Source organism: Lissotriton vulgaris, chromosome 1_1 (genome assembly GCF_964263255.1).
Source record: "Lissotriton vulgaris chromosome 1_1, aLisVul1.2, whole genome shotgun sequence".
NCBI lineage: Eukaryota > Metazoa > Chordata > Amphibia > Caudata > Salamandridae > Lissotriton > Lissotriton vulgaris.
The window spans coordinates 2,053,382,141-2,053,404,365 of NC_141685.1; the positions used below are offsets into that span (position 1 = coordinate 2,053,382,141).

Sequence of the window (22,225 nt, forward strand, 5' to 3'; positions counted from 1 at the left end):
GCTATTTAAACCTTACATGTGGGTTTTCGGGAAAAACAAAACGTTAATCTTTTCTGTTCCAACTTCCTTAAATGTTCTTCCTTCTCTCTATCAGTGGAGGAGTTCCTTATCCCAGGACGCCCTATGGTTATCTGTTTTGTGATTATAGTCGATTTTATTCCATTCATGTATTCATGCATTCATTTAGTTGTTTGTTTACCTTCACCATATTCCACAGCTACCATGGGTCCAGGCAATTCTACGGGAACAGAATGTATAGGGATTACAAGATTTTGTTGACCCCTTCGATGCTGGTGACTAAGCCAGCTCGTCATGGGCGTTACCTGCGCTGCGCGCATGACGAGCTGGCTTTGTCACATAAGGCTCTTTTTTGAAATTTCAGCGCACAGCGGGAAAACCTGCTAGCGCGCATGCGGTTAATAACATGCAGGAATCGGTGCTTTCATGCTGCTGAGAAAACATCAACTTTTAATTCTGGGGTTACCAGGCACATAGTATTTACAGGCCACTTGAAATTGATTCCGTAGAAGGGAACTGTCACAATCTAACCAGGTGTATGAACTACTGGCATCATATTACTTGTAAATGGCTAAGTTGTACACAATAGAGGAAAGAAAACCGATTTTTGGCAGTTTTCTTTGAGATCCTTCATACTTTTGAATGGGAACTTCTAATGTATGTTTGAAGCTGATCCTTCACATACATACTCTAAGGTAGGCCTAGCCATTGACTAGTGCAAAGACCTCTTTAGTAATATTGCTTGGTAGAAATCTACAAATACTGGCTGATGCAGGTGACTCCTTCGATAGTTCCTTCAAATAATTTCTCTAATGGGACAAGGAAGCATTCAATACACAACCTCAACTGACTGTTGTAAGCCCACTGGACAATCATGCCACTGTGACATACTAATGCACCAATTGCCACTACATTTCGCTAAGATTCTGCCTAGTTAAAAAAGTAGGGAGGAATACGTGGTGTCATGACTATACTAATGTGTACCAAACAAGCCTATTTTTTGTTGTATGGCAAGGGATTTCCAGGCAAAGCAAAGATTTTTTTTTGCCTGCTAGAAAACATGAGAAAAAAGGTAATTACACTTTAAATCTCACCCATGAGTAGATCCTCACTTCTCTGACAATTAGGCTTCACATTATTTAGGCATCTGACAGGTAAAACACGAGGGTTTGATGTCATACATCTCCCTGAAGAATCTCAAACAATGAATGCAACGACGCAAATCTATGGTGTATGGCTTTGCAAGCATAGTTTGACTTTTTTACAGCCGCTTGAGTGCTTATTGTGCAATTGATACACCTTTTCGAAATTACTGCCAATTTCTAGAAATGCTTTAAGTGTATAACATAGGCCCCTTTAGATGTTTTATTATAGTTCGGCTCCTTCCCTCCAGCCCCAATATAACCCCAAAACAATAAATATGAAACGGAAAGAAAAAACTCAATTATGTCGGACTTGGATTATTTACCGTTTATGTAACAATAATCACTGCTTTATACCTTATTAGGACCATGTATCCAGGCATAGCTCCAAATGAATAGATCAGACAGCAGACCATTGATATTATTAAGAAATACAGCAACATTGTGTCACATGCGTCTTCTCTTGGACAGTGGCCGGGAAATGCAGTTGCATTCATGAATGAGAGGCCCTGTGTTTCAACGCAGCTGCAGTTGGCCAGTACCTAAAAAAGTAAAAGATAGTTAAAATGATATGCTTCATAGACAAATCAAACTTTTTTCTCACATCGTTTTGTTTTAGTTGTCACATAATAGCGATTTGATATTTATTTTAAAGGATACTTGAATGAATGAGAAGCCAGGTTTTACAGAGTTGTATATTGTGCAATGATATCCCCATTTAGACCTTCAAGGCAAAGTTCACATTAGCATATTTCTGGTGGATATTTCTAACTGCAGATTCCTCTCCTTGTGATTACTCAAATTAATATTATCACCAGGCACCAGACTGAATCCGGAAACTCAAAAAGCAGTGCTCCTGCACGTCGGTAGGCTGAGTCATATGAATCGGCACCAACCTTGCTCCACTCCGGAGTGATAAGAAAGGGCTCATAAGCCCCATCTATGCATGCTGACATCAGTTCCTTACGGTTCCGATTCTGAGCTCTGCTCCTCTTTCTTTCATTCGATGGGGAAAATCTATTTTCTAAAATGTTCCAGTTTGCAAGAGAACATGCCACACCATAGGATGACAAAGGTTTAAACCTTGTAGAGACTGTCATAAACATATATCTGTGACAGATCCGCAAGAGGCACGCTCGGGTATTTCGGTTTTGCACAGGAATCCAAGATCTGTGATGACTGCTAAAAGAAGAACCCAAAAGCCGCCCAACACTCCAAGCTAGTGCAGCTCCTAGTTGAAGTCGAGGTTGCAGACCCACCCCAACTCACACAGATGGTTAGGTCCAAAAAGGAGCACGAGAAGTGCTACTCAGCTTCTTCCTTTCACTCTAGAATGCATGGCATCACTGTGCCTTTATGTCTCACTCCCATTTTCAAAAAGAGTTGCTTCTGACCCTGGTGCCAGTGCATCCTGAGTGTCTGGGTCTGTTAGCAACATTGTTACAGGTAGAAGGATATAGAACGACCTTGCAGTACACCTTAAGCATTTTTCTAGATCACTCTGGCATGCCATTGGGCCCAAAGGATCCACAAGGCCTCCAGTTGGATTACTGCTAGTGGATCAAACCTATTCACCATCTGTCACTCTTGAACCCACTTCAGATTCTGCTTGGTGTAGGTGTCAACATAAGTGCCAGTGCTGAAATCTGCTCCAGTCCTTAGGACATCAACACCAGTTCCCACGCCACCAGTGCCGGGAGAGGATCCACAACCTATTGAGGTGTCTAACTCTGAGCCAAATGCATCAATAACAAGACTGTGCCTGGATCATGATGGAGAGCAGCCACTACTCAATCCCTCTGATTCTGACACCATACCATTACTTAACTGTTGCGCACAGACACTACATCAGCTTTTTGGTGGCTCTGACCAGAGTAAACGCTATGGAGATGGCAACAGGGATGATAGGGTGAGTTTTCCCCACCCTTTTATGAGGATATCTAGTACATGAACCAACAGAATGCCATGGGATTAACTATCTCAACCATCACTGAGTTGGTTCCCCTCTGGACCAGAAACAGAAGGATGCATATCCTTTGCTGCAGTCATTAGGGGATCTACTGAAATCTTAGACCTCCACCTCTCCACTATGGAGGTAAAAACCTTACTGAGGTCCTTACGCCTGGTTGTGCACTGTATGAATGTCATCTATCTTTCAATGAATCCCTCACTAATATGATAATAGGTATGTTGGCAATGTCATGTTCTGCTTTAAATCAATTGACAGGCTGCCCATAGCCATAGAGCAGCTCCAAGTGATCCAGCTCCTGAGTGTTTGGTGGTATATGCATTCACCAGCAGAATCAACCCAGACGCTTTGCCAACTACTTTGTCTGATAGAGTCCAAGCATATGGAAAATGAGGTCAGTGAAGGCTTGAATGTTACACCCTCATACTCGAAGACATGGTTTTTGAGATCCTCTAGGTAATCCCAACTGACATACAGCTTTCCTGGCCCATACCATTCAAGATGGGGTAAAAGAAGACAATTCCATGATCCACTCGGGCATAGACACCACAAATTGTCTCAGAAGGGTTATTGAAACAAGTGTAGTGCTGAGGTGCCACTCATGGATGGGGTCTGCAGGATTCTCCAAGGATGTCCATGCATCACAAATGAAGATGTATGGTTCCCCCAAGTTCTTCGAGAAGGCAGACTTGGCAATGGGTTGTTTTGAAGAGAGCTGGGCTACAGCATGCTCTCTGTGCATTTTGGCATCATTATGACATTCCCCCTAATAGTTTCACCCTTTTCAAAGATAAGTCAGGTGCTTGTCGCATCTGAAGCATCTGGCCCCGCCACCCGCACATCAGGCATCACAGTCCATTTGAGTTCAGGGCCTTGGCCCCAACCTACAACAACCATGCTATCAGGGGCAGCATATGTCTCAATCCCCCACACCTTCTGAAAACACTGCAACAATTCTTTAGTGTGCCCTTAGGGGCACACAGACGTCTGGTGGAAGCCAGTGCCAGCAACTTCTTTAGGATGGCAGAGCATCACATCCAAAAGGTAGGTCCTTCAAATTGTCCAATGGGGGTATGCAATGCCATCCCTTTTCAAACTAATGCACCTTAATCAGAGCAGCTTTCAGAGGACCATCTTTCTGTTTTGCGCTAGCAGGTGCAGGCTTATTAGGCCATAGGACCCATAGAGAGGGTACCAGTCTTTGAAGTGGAGACTGGTTGCTATTCCCATTACTTCCTAATGCTGACAAAGGGTGGTTTCCTATGTCCTAATCTGGATCTTCGCCATCTCAAGGACTTTCTGCTAAAGGACAAATTTACGATGCTCACTCTGTACTAAGTTCTTTCTTTCCCGAGAGTGCCCATAGCACGGAAGGGACAAAGGACCAACAGCTCAACATTGGCTTAATCATTGGACCCCAGATTGTGAAACCAGTTTACTAACTTAAGTCATGCTTTCTCTTTACTGCTGGAATCACACATTAGGTCCTGCTTACTTATATATATAGCACTTTTCTTGCACTCCAGGAAATCCGGTGGAAGGTTAGCCTTCCATGATTTACAAACCTCTCTTCTCCCTAATAGAATTACGTAGAAAATACATCTTGCATCTAATCTACTAATAGTAGTAATGTTATCATGCCAAATTCCCAAAAAGACCAGGGCAGGACTAACCTTCACAGATATGCCTGTAACTTTGGTTAAAAATTGGGACACGTCAAACCAAAACTTCTCCATGTCAGGGCATGTTAGAAACATATGCATGTTGTCAGCTACTGGATCTCTGCATCTTGGGCATTCATAGTGTGTCCCTAAGAACCTCTCTAATCTCGCAGGGAACCAATATACCCTGTTGAGCGTGAAGATGTGGTTGCATTTTAAATAGGCAGGTTTCACACTTTCCCTCAACAGTGCAAAGGAGGCCAACCATGCTTTCCTCAAATTAATATCCACGACTCCCTCCTCCCAAAGCCTCTGAATGTCTCCTTCTAAATCATATTCTGCATCTTACACAGAGCTACCTCCTTCTTAATACGCCAATTTTAGATGCGTGAGCTAACCAAGTGTCATCCTCCTCTTCACTCCAAATTTGATCCCTCCACCATGCAAAGAGCTGGTAATATTTAAACCTGGTAAAATTTCCCCCGGTTATTTGATTCAGAACTTCCCAATTAACTAACTCAGTACCCATCTTCAGATCCCCCCAGCACGAATTCTCAGAAACCTTTAATGGGAAACTAAGTGAGTCGTTCAGGCATTCCGGAGTCCCTGGGGACTCCCACATTGGGGCCCTAGGCGCATAACAGGGAATACAATAGGGAATACCTAACTTTTTACAAATATAAACCTAGGCTTTCAGAACCCCCAATAGAATCTTCAGCCTTACTTTTTTGAAGAACTTCGGGTCTCCAAACTTGAACAAAATTTGGTCATGACCCTCCCTTAGTTCTTCAAGCATGGCTCCAAACAGACTGCCAATAGCTAAACTGCCAACCCTGTTTAAAAACATGCTGCAATTCTCAAAAAGAAAGGCATATCCATACGTCCTCATATCTGCTACTGCCAACTCACCATTCTCCAATCTCCTCCTCAATCTCTTCCAAGATATGTGTGAACCTTTAGAAGCCCAGATAAAACTTCCTAGCCTTCCCTGTAATTTTGCAATTTTCATTCTATCAAATAATAACGGTATTGAATTAAAAAGAAAAGTTATCTTAGGTAGAATTACCATTTTGATAAAGTTCACCCGACAATACAGATTTGGCAGGAGATTTGCCCAACTGACCAGCAATGTCTCTACTTCTTGCCTAATCTTTTCCCAATTTACCTTTGTGACTTCAGCTTATTTCTGCGTGATTATTAAGGGTGGGCGTAGTTCGTGAAGTAGCGCTATGTGAAGCTACGCGAAGCTACGCGAAGTGCACTTCGCACTACGCGAACTTCACGTAGCACTACGCGAGCTGCGTAGTAGCATGTTCGCACTGTGCAAGATGTGTTTTCAATGATTGCACAGTGCGGACAAGCATCCGGCACTGTGCAATCATTGAAAACGGCATCTTGCACAGTGCGAGCTGTAGTTTTCTGCTGCTCGAGTAGATTATTACTCGAGCTGCAGCTTTCTCAATGCGAACTGGTATTTTCTCATTGAGAGCGGTCGCGAGCATGCGCAACCACTCACAATGAGTAACCTTACCTCCCCGCGTTGAGAATCTCGCCGGGATGTCATTTGGCTTGCACGCGGTCGCGAACATGACGTTCAGGATCGCGAACAAGCAAAAAATGTGCGCTGCACTACGCTACGCTGCACTACCAGTGTTCGCACTGTGCTACGTGCAGCTCCCGTAGTGCGAAGTTGCGCAAACTTCGCAAACTCCGCGAGCATAGGGTAGTGCTTTGCCCAGGCCTAGTAATTATCACACCAGATATTGCATGCTCGATTTTGCCTGTACTTGTTGTACTGGTTAGTTGCATTCCATAATTTCAGTCGTGTTTATAATTACTCTGTATCCTGAAACTCTTCCAAATGCTTCAGTTTTATCCATTAATATGGGGATAGACACTTGCGGATTTAGTGTGTAGAGTAAAAGATCAGCGTAAAGCCCTAAATTAATCTCAAGATTCCTGTATCTAAAAGGAATAATTGCAGGGTCTTGTCTAATCCATGCCGCTAATGGCTCAATATATATGTCAAATAAAAGCGGAGACAGGGCACATCCCTGCCTAGTTCTGTTGCAAGGATTTCTGCTCATACACAGAACTGTGCATAGAGACGTAGGACATTAGTGAATTGTGGTGTACCAAAAACTTACCTCAGTACCTAGAAACCCCAACCAGCTAGCAATCAGTGTCTCATTAACTCTTCATCCTATAGCAAAGTAACCAATGATTTATACAACCTAGAGCATGCGACTTAGGGCCATCTCAGGAATGATGGGAAGTGAGAACACTCTTTTGTTATACTCTCATAGCAGTCCACAACAGGAGTAAAAAAGAGACACAGTAAGGTTAAAATATTTATTTTAACAATGTGATCTCATGCGCAGTAGCTTAGCCAACATAAGCAGACATATGATTAAAAATAATATGGTCAGCATGGTTTTATTTTAGTTATTTATTTATTTATTATTAGTCTTGTAGAGCGCGAACAGCTACCCGTGAGGGTTTCCCGGCGCTAATTGACATATAGCATAAAATCCAGAGGGAACTAAAGCACAACAGACCAGATCTAAGGTAGCAACTATCCGAAGAAATTATTGGGAAGAATCTATTTCATGGTTACAACTCCATAAAATACAAAAGGAGGAATCACATTACAATGATAGTGCAAACAGGTGATAAAAGCGCCTAGTTTAAACACCCTCCCTTTATAGGAACTATGTATTATAAAACTATAGAAGGTCTCTTGAGCTTGCTTTGGGGGACCCCATTACCTGTCCGCTCAGTAAGTGTAAGTTACATCTGGATTGGCTAGTCTCTCTGCATCCCTAGAATCTTTCAAGAGTGTGAAATTATGGCAAGTGTACTATAATAAAGGCGCCATAATCTTGCTCGGCTTGCAGCTGCCAAAATGTTGCGTCTAGAATGTGTTACACGGACACGCCGATAAACAGGCTCACATGTCATGATAACCTTGACAGCTCAGAACTCACTGTACAGACTGGGGGCACGATGTATGTCTAGAGATGTCAAAAAAAAAACTTTTCTCATGTATAGACCTTTGTGAAAGTTAACTTTGCAAAAACAGCTAAGCAGTGTTGTGTGCAAAAACAGCAAAAGGTAAAATGGCGTTTGAACTTCTAATAAGCCATGCTAACTTAACATGCATGCAAAAAGAGGTTCATAAACCAAACAACACCCTCCCTTGTTCGGGGAACACACAGTAATAGGGGCAAATGTCATAGAACGCAGAGTTTAAGTTCGAATGAGACAGAACCAAGTTCAGAAATTTTGCTAAACTTGAGAATAGGAAATAGAAAATCAAAATAACCAAGTCAGTGAAAACAATCACAGGTGGCCATAGTGTGAAAAAAGACCTCAAACGTGTAAGGAAAAATCAAGACAACAAAAGGAAAAATATTCACAAGCTCAGTACGTGTCTATGAAGCAGAAAAAAAAATTGTACTTTAATCTAACAACGTATAAGCACCATATGATGCAACTGCCTCCAATAGGAAGTTGTTGTTATCATCCATGAACATTTCAGCCATCCAGTTAAGTAAAGGTAAAGAACATCCATGTTCCTAGATTGCCAGAGCCTCTAGTACCATCAGAGGACAACTCAGGCGTACTTCAAGATAACTGCGATCCAGAAAGTCATTGGACGCAGTCCAAATGTTCCAATTGCCAAGAACCCCATGTGCCTCTGTGCAGGCCATAATCCCGGTACAAGAAGAATCTATTTCATGCGCAACTAAGGGACTCATTAGTAGATTAAAATCCAGGTCAGGAGACACCATGTTGCAGAGACACAAATCCAGGACCCATTCAAATCCACAATCCAGGCAATGGAAAACAGGCTGCACGCAAGTGAAGAATGAGAACCGGAAAGATAAACCATACGCCACACTTAGAGTCGCCAGATGCAGCGAACCATAGTATTCTAACATCCGGTTACGAAGGTGGAGCAGCCGGGAAAGATCGTCTTGGGGTACAGACAGTGCATCCATTTTGTATTAAACAAATTACCAGCAGTATGCCAGAGTCCAAAGCCAGGAGAAAGGGGAAACCGCCAAAGACAGTCGAAAAAATTGAATGAAAAAATGCAAGGATCACACACCAAATATAGTCTGAAATGAGGTCACAATACAAGAACATACTACTTTAAAAAAATGTGCCAGTCCAGTAGTTGACAAGGCATTTAAGATTGTGTGAATCAAAGCACCGAAATGCAGAGGCAGGTCTGTGTTTAACAAGGCATTTACCTCGGTACGGATATTTGCAACGTGAAGGACGAATGTCTCACGCGCAGATGTAAGGGGGACTTCCTTCTGGGACAAATGAGTTCTTATTTGACTCATCTTGTTGAACTCTGCTTTCAAGGTCAGATTCGAGGGCCAGATGGAAACATTGAGCCTGCCATGCGGAGGAGGGACCAACACATTCTTGAAACAAGTTACATGCTGGGAAACCATAACGATATAAGCAATTCCAGCATGCATCCCACAACACTCTTCATTATTTAATAACAAATAACTACCATTTGCAAGCAATGTGAATGTCGGTGTAAAGGCCGGAACTGGAGTACCTGTCAGAATACAGGCTAAGTTTGGTGCAAGTACATTACAAGAGCCGTGCAATTGAAGATTTCGGCATGGAAATGAATGATCTGGTGTTGTGGTGCAATCTTTGACATTTAAAAAAGCTTCCTTTCCATCCCTCAAACATCTATATGTGAACGGGACATTCAAGACTTCATGAAGATAAGCTCCACCCAGGGGCTCAAACCTGCCTATGGCATAATATTTCATGCAGGACTCAAATTTGAAAAAGGGAAACGGCAGAGTTATTAACCCATGGATGAGCCAAACTGCCGAATTGGATTCTGCTACTGAAAAGGGTAAAGGTTCTAACTTTTCAATATGCAACAGGGAAAACCGTGGCATCCTTCATTGACATAAATTGCTGTTTAACATTCAAATTGAATAATAAACTCGTGTTGATGTAATCCCATGGAACTCAACCATTTTTAAACGTTTGCAGAGTCCAGGCAAACTGCATAACAGAACGCAATTGATTTTGCCCATGGTACAGTACGGCAACATCATCTTGTACAATATCAACCACAGATGACACAATAAAATCAGGAAGAAAGGGTGTTAATGCTATTATTTACAACGGCAATCACTTTTTCTAAAGTGGCCTGATCAATAGCTCTAAGCCTAGAAGCAGCGTCAATTTGTGACAGTTTCCAAAACTCATTGTAAGCAGCATATATCCATATTTTCGATCTGCCTTGCTGCAGGACCTTTTACAAAATCATTTAAGTCGACAGTTTCAGTGAGGTTGGACAAATGTAGCTTAACAGATGCTCAGGATGAATGTCTGAGCCAACTCTGGCACAATTTGCCTACAGAATAGGTGGTGACTGAATGCTGAGTCTGAAAGCGGGATCAACTCTAACCTCTGTATAGCCTAGGGTCAGACCCAGAAAATGGTGCTGGCAGGAATCTGCTCTATTTTGCCATAGCAACCAGCCTTCGAGAATAATGCTGGAAACATTAAAAAAGGAAAAAAACAACGTAAAGCCTACGGAAAAATATCGTATCTATTTAGTTAAAAGATTGGATACCATCAATTGTCCAATCCTGAGTGATTCCTTCTCCACACAAATTAATTGAAGTAATTTTTTCGAGGAGTATCTCCCGAAGGATAACCAAACGCACAGAGGAATACAAAATAAATGTGTAGTTTAACTTTCCCTTTTAATTAAACTACATTGACCCTTAATTATTGGTCTCTCACATTGAACAAACATTGTACACAATTCATATATACACACAAAACACATATATTATAGATTTACATATATACACTTTTTTTGGAACCAAACTCACGGTTCGAATGCCCCACTGATTTAAACAAGGATGTCAATGTATATTTCCTTAACATAACATTCCTTCACATTAGATCACCAAAACAAAACATAAACTAAAACGAAGGGAGTGTATGAGGTTTTAACCACTTTTAACCTCTCTCTCAGTAGCACTCTCCTAAATATTTTTTTTTTTTTTTTCAAAATGTTCCACAGGTCTCTTGTTTTGGAGTCTTCCAATGTGTGTGTCGACGCGTTTCAGCCTCTGTTTGATCCAGGCCTCATCAGGACTACAATGGCAAACATACTAGAACCCCAGTTCGTAATAAATGTAGCCAGAGGTAGCTTGAGGTAGCTTGAGACCCTACGGGTATGTAGCGCGCTTTATAAGTGTCACTGATTGATTGATTGATTGAGAGGTACCAAATCCACCTTCTGTTCATAAATACTTTCAATCGTCAGGGCTTTATCTTCAAAATCCTTACATATGGGCTAACAACTCTGCGGAAAACGTAAGCCTCATAACGTAATCACGGGGTTCTTTAATCCAAACCGGTACTTAATCCAGAGTCTTCTTCCCTACCGCCCTGAGCTCTGTTACTCCGCTCTCGACGCCAACTGTGTTTCCTGCCTGAAACATTAAAAAAGGCATTTCTAAGCAGAGCTTGTAAGTCGATCAGGGAAGTACTGGTATAATTATTCCAATGGGGAAATTCACCCAAATCAGGAAATGATGGAGCATTTAATTTTTTAGAAGCAGCTGGTTTGTGAAATAGTGTCATTCAGAAACAACATATGGTTTGGGATGAGACATCCACAATGCAAAGCCTCAGTGCCTTGCACTTGCCATTTTTTTGAACCCCAAACAGATTTAAGATCAATAGTATCTCTCCACAGTTCATAGCCCCCAACAGTCAACTGGTCAATAAAGAACTTCGAATACAATACCTTTGTGAGGGTAAGTCTAACCTTGGAAAAGGACTTCTCAGTCAACTTAAAATAAAATGCATTAGGGTTTGATTGATCAAAATCAGTAAAATAGGAAAACCTTTTCAAAAACGTTATCGAGCTGCCTTCCACTGGCGCGGGACAGTGCTCCCACTGTGTGTAATTAACCATATTTCTGAATGAATTAGATTTATGCAAAAAGTGATTGCCAAAATGCTGGTAACAGTACAAATCACCATAATTCGCTGATTCTAAATATAAATCTTCAGCATCGAAAGCAGCATAATATTTTAAATCAGTAAATAAACCCTCAACTGCTTTAACATCCCAATCATCAGACCGAATATTCTGTTTAGCCACATCCCCCATAGAAACACGGAGTGCATTGGGAACATTAATAACCTCTGTTGGACCATGTATCTGGAACTTTACAGCATCCCATACAATCCCATCTAAAAGGGGCCAAGCCGTTATATTCACAAATGTCTGGTCCCTCTTCATGATGTGCGAAGAGGAGTGGAGAACCTAAGTTCCATCAATCACTCAAATTGAAGTTCTTTCCTCAACATAGTGTCCACATATTATGATAACCTTGACCGTTCAGCACTTACTGTACAGACTGGGGGCACGATGTATATCTAGAGATGTCGAAAAACAAACCTTTTCTCATGTATAGACTTTCGTGAAAGCTAACTTCGCTAAAATAGCTAAGCAGTGTTGTGTGCAAAAAGCAGCAAAAGGTAAAATGGCGTTTAAACTTCTAATAGGCCATGCTAACTTAAGATGCACGCAAAAAAAGGCCCATAAACCATACTACAGTTCTTCGTGGTATTAACCAAGACCTTTGCACTTGGGGATTTATACAAAAATTGAAAGGACTTTATTATCTTATGAGGAAAACAAAATACCTTTAAAACTTCCCACATATATGACCAGTGAACCTGGTCAAAAGCCTTTGCGGCATCTACTGCCACCATTGTTACAGAAAGATTGTAGGTTTCTGCTAGATCTATCACTCCCAATATTTGAAAGTTAACTCATTGAGCTGCCTTCCGGGTTATAAAGCACTTTTGGTCTTTGTGTATTATACCCTTAATAATCTTTGAAGTTATAGCGGCCAAAATCCCCGCAAACACCTTATAGTCTGTGTTTAACAATGATATGGCCCTCTATGAATCGACCGCAAGGGGGTCCTTATTGGGTTTCAGTATCAATGTTACTGTTGCCTCAGTCCAGCTTTCAGGGGGATATTCTCCATCTCTTAGTATTAAATTAAAAAGTTCCCTCAGCACTGGTACCACCTAATCAAGGAGTTTAAGATAAACCTCAGTTGGAAGGCCATCCGGCCCTGCAGCTTTCCCTCTGGCCGTTTTCCTAAACTGTTGTTGAATCTCCTCTTCTGTTTTATCTGCAACTAATATTGTCTTCTGGTCTTCGCTCAAAACTGGGAGTTCAATTTCCTTAAGGAAGCCTTGATGTTATCCCTCCCAGGGGAAATTTCCTCCTCATACAACTTACTCATATGTCTAGAGACCTTCAAACCAACTTTGGCGTTAGTATCCAATGTGTCCCCTGTCATAAGGTCAGTGAGGCATTCTATTTGCTTACGCACCCTATCGGTCTTTGCTTTCCATGCCAGCAAGGCACCACTCTTCTCTCAATACGCGAAATGCTGCAATTTAATAACCTTCCATTTATCTATCAATACTTTACCAAGAGCCTCTTGATATTCTAGTTGCAACAATTTTAGTTGTTTCCTAAGAAAGGCCACATTACTAGAGCTCTCAAGGGAAGCTTCCTGTACCTCTTGCTCTTTATTCTTAATAGTTTCCAGCAGCCTTTCTTCTTTGTGCCTCACCCTTCGTTTTTTGCTCGCCATGATGCCCGTACCTATAGATCTCAAAAAGGCCTTAAGGGAGTCCCATACAATTTGAAGTTCAGCTGACCCCCTTTAGGCTTCAAACAATACCACTGCCTCCTCTTTTATGTCATTGATTACCCCCTCATCGAACAGAATTGTCCTATCAAGAGTCCATCTGGCTATACCTCTCTTAATAGGTATTTTTAGTGATAAAAGGACAACCAAATGATCGGAAAGTATAGCAGGTACGTGCTTAATTGTTTCAACCCCGGATACCAGGTCATGGTTCAGTAAAAAGTGATGACCATACTTTTTTACTAAAAAAAGTCAAATCTCTCTTATCCCCCATGTCTCTAGATGTCAATCACATTGAAATCTCTAATCATATTTTTAAGCTCTGCCATAGTTCTAGGTGGCGTAACATAATTGGCTTTGGAGGTTCTATCCAAGCTTTTATTAAATACTAAATTGAAATCTCTTCCAATTACTACTGGGGTATTAAACGGCATTAAGCATAGTTCCAATGTGATTAATACCTCCGGATTATCCTCATTGGGCCCATAGTAGCCGACTACAATCATGGATAATCTTTGTACTTTCATCTTGACTAGAGCCCGCCTTCCAGACGAATCTGTCTGCTGACTTTCCACTATGATACCCGCATTCTTTCTTATAAGTATAGCCACCCCCCTCATATTACTACTTTGATCTGAACAGACATTATTTTGCACCCAGGACCATTTTTTAAAAGCATTCACAGATTCATGTTTTGTTAGGAGGGTCTCTTGCAATAATATAACGCTTGCCTCAGATCTCTTCACAAACTCCATTACTTGACCTAACTTCCTTGCAGACCTCAAACCAATTACATTCCGGGATACAAAGTGCACTAGATTCTTCGTCATCTATCTATCCTTAAACCTCTACCATTACCTACTAAGTCAATCTTATGTTGACCTACCCTTTGTATACATTCCCAAATACACCAGTCAATATAGGTTAGTAGGGACCAACCATCACATAGCTGAAAGAGGACAATATTTTTTTTATTTTTTTCCCACATTCTCCCAACCACCCATGCCAAAGGCCCCCCACCACCCTAGGGGTACTAAGCACTTTCAGTCCTGGATCCTGGAGACTGGATGGTAATGTTAGATCTGCAGGATGCCCATGTTCACAGCCCAGACCTGCCAGCCCAAAGACCGCTATCTGTGGTTCAAGGTGAGCCACAAGAACTTTCAGTTTGCTGTGCTTCCTTTCAATCTCACCAGTGCCTGTCGGGTGTTCACAAAGGTGATGGCAGTGGTCCCTGTCTATCTTTGGTGGGCAGGGTCCAAGTCCTCACCTAAATTGATGACTGGCTGTTGAAGGCAGGCTTGTCACGGTCAGTTGCTGACAGCAATATCAAACCTCCTTAATTGACTGCAGTTCTCAAACAACCTCTGAAGTCGCATCAAACTCATAGACAGTGGCATTTTTTCATCTGAGACATTCCGGATACAATTTACCTTCAGTCCTTTTCTTCAGGTCAACAAGGTAAGAGCATTTGGGCAATACCTTCATGTTTCAGGATGGCTCTGAGGGTTTTTGGCGTACTGCTTGTTGACCACATCAGATGGTGCAAGTGAGCTCCAGAGTAAGCTCTAAAGTTTCATTGGCACAGCACCATGGTCAGATGTCAGATGTCAACATGTCAGATTCTAAAAGGATTTGGGGGAGAGGGCTAAAGATCTGCATTGGTGGCTGCTTGACCACAATTGGACCAGCAACAGACTGCTCCCTCTGCCCCACCCAGAAATGACACTAGTAACAGACACTACTGAGTTTGGGAGGTCATCTAGGAGAGATGAATATCAAAGGACTCTGGTCTCAAGCGGAGACCTGCCTTCATATCAGCCTGATGGAGTTGCAGGTGATTCAACTGACGTTTAAGACTTTTCTCCTAGAAGGTGTTGTCAAGCCCTGATAGAAGACAACAGCTACCTTTTGAGCTCTACACTGACCTGTTGACAGCCCTGGTCATCTAGCTGTTGGAGGAGCATGCCAGACACCAATCTGATCACTTTGAACCCCTGATACCATGCGTCCCCATAACATACTCCACAGACCTAGAAGGTGTCTTAAAATACAGACTGAGCAAAGTGCGGTGGTTCAGGCTCAAAATGGCTACCTGCAGTTAACATTAGAGAAACGCAGGGAAGAGATAGGAAAACAACGGATGACAGTGCAGAAGTGGTGAGCGTTTATTCACTGCTGATCTGAAACATTTCTCCTGCTTGGCAGCAAGGCTCTAATTGCCTAAAGCACCACCAGGATCAGGGGTTGACTGTCCATTCCACTATAGAGATTGGGATTAATTGCTTCTGAAAGCGTGAGCACTTGAGAGAATGCAGATGGAGAAAAGTTCAATTTTCATGTTCCCCGATTACTCCCTGATGGTTAAATGGCAAAAGGTGCAATTTCTAGAAATTATGCAGGAACTGTGAGAACAAGGACTTAAATATATTCCTATGTTCCTGACCAAGTAGAAAGTTATGTTGGATACAAAAGACCTTGTTTTTCTATGCTTCCACTTGTGCGTGGGACTGAGAGAAGATATGCAAGAGTAGAACAGCTAATGCAACCTGGCATCACTCTCGCCATCATAAGCAAAATAGACAGTGTTACAGAGACACCTCTAGGACGAGTCTGCCCTCACAAAGGCAATTTGTCTAAAAGCAAGCAGCAGTAGTGGAGGTGGTCTTGACAATCCAAATGCAGCAGTTGCCAGATTTAGGTGCCCACTGCAAGTACACTACACACATGAAAGTAGCCAAAATCAACATCAACTGACTATTAGAACTGCTGCTGATATTTAGCGATTAGAAAGAGACAAAACAGTATTACTTATACCCCTGGGTGGGGTTTAGGGGATGTGCTTAGACGATATTCTTAATCATCACCCCTAGAAGGTGTTTACCAACATTTAAACATGCGTTGACGTTCTTTAGGCCGCAAGGATTGCAGCCATAATTTTGGCCTCTATCAAGCATAGCACTCTCAGCTGCAAAGTGAAAGTTCCAGCCAAGGAAATACTTAAAATGCCAGGAAACCTTTCAGGGGTTATGCTTTTGGAGTTCCACCCAACTTCGGTGGGGACTCTGAACTTGTTTTGGGGGAGACTTCACTTCTACTTCAGCTCCCTCTGTACCTTTGCTTCAATTTTGTGGTGACCTCATCCCCCTCGGGCTACCACATTGGCTAAACGAGTGATTTTCCAAGCATCGGGGCCCGGAGATGAGGTCCTGTGCCCTTTCCCGCAATTGCGGGTCAGTTCAACGGCTCTCCATTGCTTATGTCACTTCACAGGGCTCAGGGAGGCAATTCTGGGCCCCATGACTGCTTAAGCGGGGGTAGTACAATGGCGCCCCCCCCCCCCCCCTCATTATAGCTTCTCGGATCCCGGGGATGGACTCATTGGCCCCTTTCTGCCTTTGAAGGGGAGTGCAACGGTGTTCCCTCGGTCCATTTTCCATCCAGGTCCTGAGCTTCTACTGGGCCCTGGCCCACCCCAGAGGCACGTTGAGGTATAGTGGCAGAGCTCCATATGCTTTGTCACCTTTTCGGCAAAAAGGTCAAAGGTAGCCAATCTTCACAAGTGCATATCTCTGGCCTCCTTGGGCTGATTTCCAGTATTCTGGTTTCATTTGGGCTTTGGTGGTGATCCTACCCATTTGGAGAACTCCCTGCAGGCCTCCTGGCCTCCATGGTAACATGATTTGCAGGAAGTTGGTTTTCATGGCTCTCTGTGACAGCCTTTTCGTTTGATCTTTCTCTCGGCTTCTCTCCTTCCTGCTCAGAAGCCCAATCTTTCCCCCACCTAGTATTCAAGGGTGCAAGGGGACGAGAGCCCCTGATCCTCCGGGAGTGCTCCACTGGTCTTGGGGTCAATCAGAGGCAGTGTCCATAGGCAAGATGACAGTCACACATTTGTTTCCTTCCTGTTGTCCATGGCATCAGCCTCCAGCCACAGTGTTCAGCAGAAAAGCTCATCCTAGAGAAACTCTTCCCCCTTGCCCTAGACCTTTCAAGCGGGGGCCAGCAGGAAAGCACCTCTCGGCTATTCTGAAGTGGCACATCACCTTTCTGCCTCTGTTTTAACTTTCCTGCATAGTATTCTGGGGTTCTTCAAGATGACGCCACCGAGGAGTCACTTCTCACATTTGCTTTAGGGATCTCAGCTCCACCCCTTGCTAATATCACTGCGAGGTCCTGCCTCAGCAAAACTTCAAAGGAGCCTTCCTGATGGTTTGGCTGAAGAGTCTTGGCTTTCTCCCGTTGTTGAGTGGGCTTTGGCCAACGCTCTTTCCGCACAGGATGACAGCTGGCGTTTGGATGCAGAGCAGTCCCGCCCACCCCTTCCTCTTCAGGAGCTCTCCTAATCAAGAATTATTGCTGCTGGATGGGAAAGTAGTTAACCCAGCCAAGCAGGGTGACAAAAGCCCTGGGATCTGATCTTAAGCTGAGCCAGAGAAACATGTTATTCCTGGATGACCCATAAGCTTTACAGTTATAACTTTGAACTTTAAAGGATTGTTCTTTTCAGACATGGAACACTGTACATTGATATGACTCAAGGGGAGAGGATCTGCACTCTAAGGCAGTCTCCCCCATAATGTATGATGGAGGGTCACTGCAGACCAGCCAGTAAAGCACACTGACTTTCTTTCTCTTTGTACACTTACCTTTGCTGTATCACAGCAGCCCTATTTTAAAAGGCGGACACTGGTGTTAAAAACACGCAAAGTCCATTTTACCATGAGTTTACTATGAGTGAATCACAGAGTCTGCGGCTCTCCCATAGTAAAAGGTCAAAAACCAGGCTATCAAACAGTGGGAAATCTGGTTGGAGTGGATGGAGAGAACAACCTTCCCATAGTCTACCATTATTGTTGGGTAGCATATAAGTCCTTCACACAGGACCATTGTACTTCCTGGACTCATTGGCACCAATGCTGGCTCAGATTAGAGGAGCTGATACTGTCATGTAGTTTCCAGTAATTCATGGACCTGAATGTTTGTGGGCAACGTACATTTTGGGCAAGGTGCTTAGACTGATTATAGGCAACCCTGTAGTATATGTTGGCCTAGATACCAGCTATCTAACAGTACCACCATCATCCCCCTAACCCAAACAGGGAGTGAATTGTTTCTGGCAACTACTGACCATGACAATCCTTGCCTTCTCAGGGATCATGGTAACAGATCTAGAACCCTTTCGCTCAGTCACTGATGCTCGCTTGCTCTCAGAAAATATACAGAGAGGACACAATGGGATGTTTTCAATATATTTACTGAACCGTTATTCTTGTATAGAACACATGTGCTGCGAAAATCACTAGACAGATGCAGATGAAAGTGATAACAATCAACAAAAAAGTAGAAAGCAGATACAGTTTCACCACAGTGCTAAGGCAGTTTATATATGTAGCATATACTACAAGGTAGTAATTAGGTGTACTCCTTCTATGCAAGCCCTACTCTGTGTATGTCTTAAGTGTATGTAGGTATAGAGCCAATAATCCCCCCACAGGATGATCCAAACCCATTGCCTGGCGGGAAAGAACGTAGGACCCCGTCTTGGTCACAAATTGGGCACTTCTCACAGATATGTCAGGTAACTGCTTGGCAAAGGACCTTTCAATGTCAGCGGCAGTGTCTTCTCTGCCAAATTCAGGACATGCTTCTTTATTTATAATGAAAAGCATCCTTGTGTTGTACACGCAGATTTGCATTGTTAAGAATATGTAGATAGCCCCATCGCTTCGTGGATGAAGATAGAATGAAACTTGTACATTGTGCATCAAGGCCTTGTACTCATTGTACAAGACATAATGATATTGTTGCGCGAAGCTAGCTGTATAAGCAAGTCAGTTTCAGAGAAGCTCATCATGCGAATATGTGCAAAAGGTCACAGCAATAATGTTATTGTGTAGAAAAGAGGACAACATAAGAAAATGTGCAGCGTTGCTGCATCGCCTTAACTCGGGCGCTTAACAACGCTTGGAAGAGATTTCTGTTGCATTGAGAATGTAGAACTTGATAGGTTCTTACCACTGTTGATGGACTTGCTAATACAATTACTGGCACAGTGCTTGAGGGACTGTGCCAGAACCACCAGGCTTGGAGATGTCTTCAGAGCTAGAGTCAGTGGGCATTAGGAGTATTCTTTCTATTCACCTGTCCATGATTTGTATGTCAGACTAGTTAAACTCATGACCTCACCATAAGTTGAGGAAAGGGTTACAAAGATAGAATACCAAACTCACATAATCTCAGACCATACCCCTCTTATAATGCGCATGAGTTGGGGTAGGTCCCTGACCCCATTCATAATATGTAGACTTTGCTTCGTCTTGCAACAGGAACTAATATGTTGTAACCTTCAATCTGAGGTTATACAGAGCTCTTTTCACCACAATAGACACATCGCTGCCAAAATCCGTACTGAAAGGAAAGCATTTAAAATGGTGGTTCATTGCCACTGTGCAGGTCACAAGGCTAAAGTCAGAATGGTGTCGGAAAGGGAACTGAGTCAAGTGGAGGAATCTCTCTGTAGGTTGGGAAAAGAGGCAGTAGCGAACCCAGGCCGTACACCAGTTTTAATTGAAGCTAAAGGGAAACACGATATTGTGGCAGAATGCTTTAGAGGCTTTAACTCAAAAGAGTACATCTCACCCATACACTCGAGTGGTGGTATAGATGGAAGGTCACTCACGTGGTCAATACAAGCTGAGCACAGCAGTAGTCCAATTAAATGTATCTGAAATCACTTTAGAGTGGTTTTATAAACACAATTGGTGATCAACGAAGAATTTGTGCAACACTACATGGAGGTGTACATTGGTCCGCAGAGGGCCCTGGACAGTTTGAACGAGTCGATATAAGTTAAGTTACAGACAAGAAAAGGGAGATGACCAACTACTAAGGAAGAAATTAAGTGGCGCTAAAGGAGCTCGCAAGTGGCAACATGCTTTGGTCTATCAGTCTCCCAGTTGAGATCTAGCAAAGGTATTCATCTCTGATCGTACCACACAGAGATGCATGCACCTGCGCTGGGTGGGGTGTCCTTGGGAGGCATTTTCGATATCACGTCCGAAGCTGCATAAGGACCTATTAGATGTGATGCTACATATGCCATTATATATGATACATTTAGATGATAAAATACTTTCAAGAATAACTTCAGGGTGCCAAAAATGGCTTTATTCCCCAGTGATACACGTCTCTGAACAGAAGGCGACTCTTTCAAATTCTTTGGGAAACCTCCTTGCAGCTCTGCTCTGAAGCAGTGATATTCTACATTGACTTGTGCAATACATTCAATACAATCTATTGGGTAGACTTCGCAGCATCAATGTAACACATGAATATGGGTGAATGGTTCGATACATGCATTGTTCTGCTGTATGTTAGTGTTACTGCTTGCACCCGAGTATAAATGGGCCAGAAGCAGCTTTCAAGATTAAAACTGGCACCGGCAGTGATGCCCACTTTCTCTCATGCTCTTTACATTGGCATTAGAGACATTTGCCAGCATGTTAGAAGGGAAGGCTGTGGTAAGGGGATTTCGTTGCATGAAGGTGAGCATAATATATGTCTGTATGCAGACGACATGCTCCTGTTCCTTTGTAAAGCAGATGCTGGTGCAGCATGGAACATTCCAAAGTATGCTTACTATGGGACATGTCAGAACTTTATACTAACTGGGAGACATCCTGTATATTCCCTGTTTACAAGGACTTTCAATTTGCACCAAGATCAGTCGGAGTGCAGAATATTACGTGAGAAGATTGTACAGTGGGTACTGGGATAACTTTGTGGCTTCATACGGATCCACTGCAAGCCAAATTGTCAGATGTGTTGCTGTTTGTTTATATCTGTGACCCAGCGAAAGTCTTGCAGTGGGCATTGTGAAAGGTTATCTGCCAGCTCTGAGCTTTATTACATTTTACTGACCAGCCGTTCTTGTTCAAAAAACCTATTGTATAGTGTTTACTTAAAGTTTTGCAGCATATGTTTTTGCCAAAACCTTTTGTCATTCCATGAGGATGCTGAGGTTTTACATCATTTGTTCCAAGGACTTACCAGGGTTAAAGATCAGCTCTTTGTGGGGTTCTCTGTAGCAAAGAAAGACAAGGTAGCACACAGGCAGCCCATATCATGATGGATAGTTTTAAAATCAGCTATGCCGTGGCTATGTAGCAGCCGCCAGAAGGCCTGAGGGATAATTCTACTTACTGGACCCATGGCTGCTACTGCTACATCGGTTGGATAGTGCCTGTCCTGGATATTAGGGATGTGCAATAGTCATTTAATTATGCAAAATGTCAACAGAATTATGCAAATCCACTCGTTACTTGTGCACAATGCAAACTCATCAATTCACATGATATTTTAGGGTAGAATGAGCCCTGGTCAATTTTTGATGCAAAGACTTATTGAACAAAAGCAACACAAATATCAGCTGCTCATGTTCAGTTGTTCCCGTGCATGCGTGTTTTGCAGTAAATTTTTTCTGCGAATGGCTCTGAATTTTGTGTAGAGGTGACAGGTGTAATGGTGTAATGGTGTAACTTTGGGAATTTTGTGTAACAATGGTAAAGTAAAATTCCTGAAAAGATGCAAATTACAGCACGGTACTTTTTCATTTTACCCAGGCTGCTACGTGAACATCATTGCACACATTCATAAAGCACTATTGCCTCAACAATCAGG

General features: G+C 42.7%; 1 protein-coding gene across 1 annotated transcript in view; it reads right to left on the reverse strand.

Moving 5' to 3' along the window:
* The window catches only part of LOC147751600 (solute carrier organic anion transporter family member 1A2-like), an 853,363-nt gene that overhangs the window by 187,836 nt on the left and 643,302 nt on the right, over positions 1 to 22,225 (reverse strand). Inside the window, exon 12 of the mRNA XM_086920549.1 lies at positions 1,518 to 1,702. Coding sequence (XP_086776675.1) covers positions 1,518 to 1,702 — 185 coding nt within the window. The remainder of the gene's footprint in view (positions 1 to 1,517; positions 1,703 to 22,225) is intronic.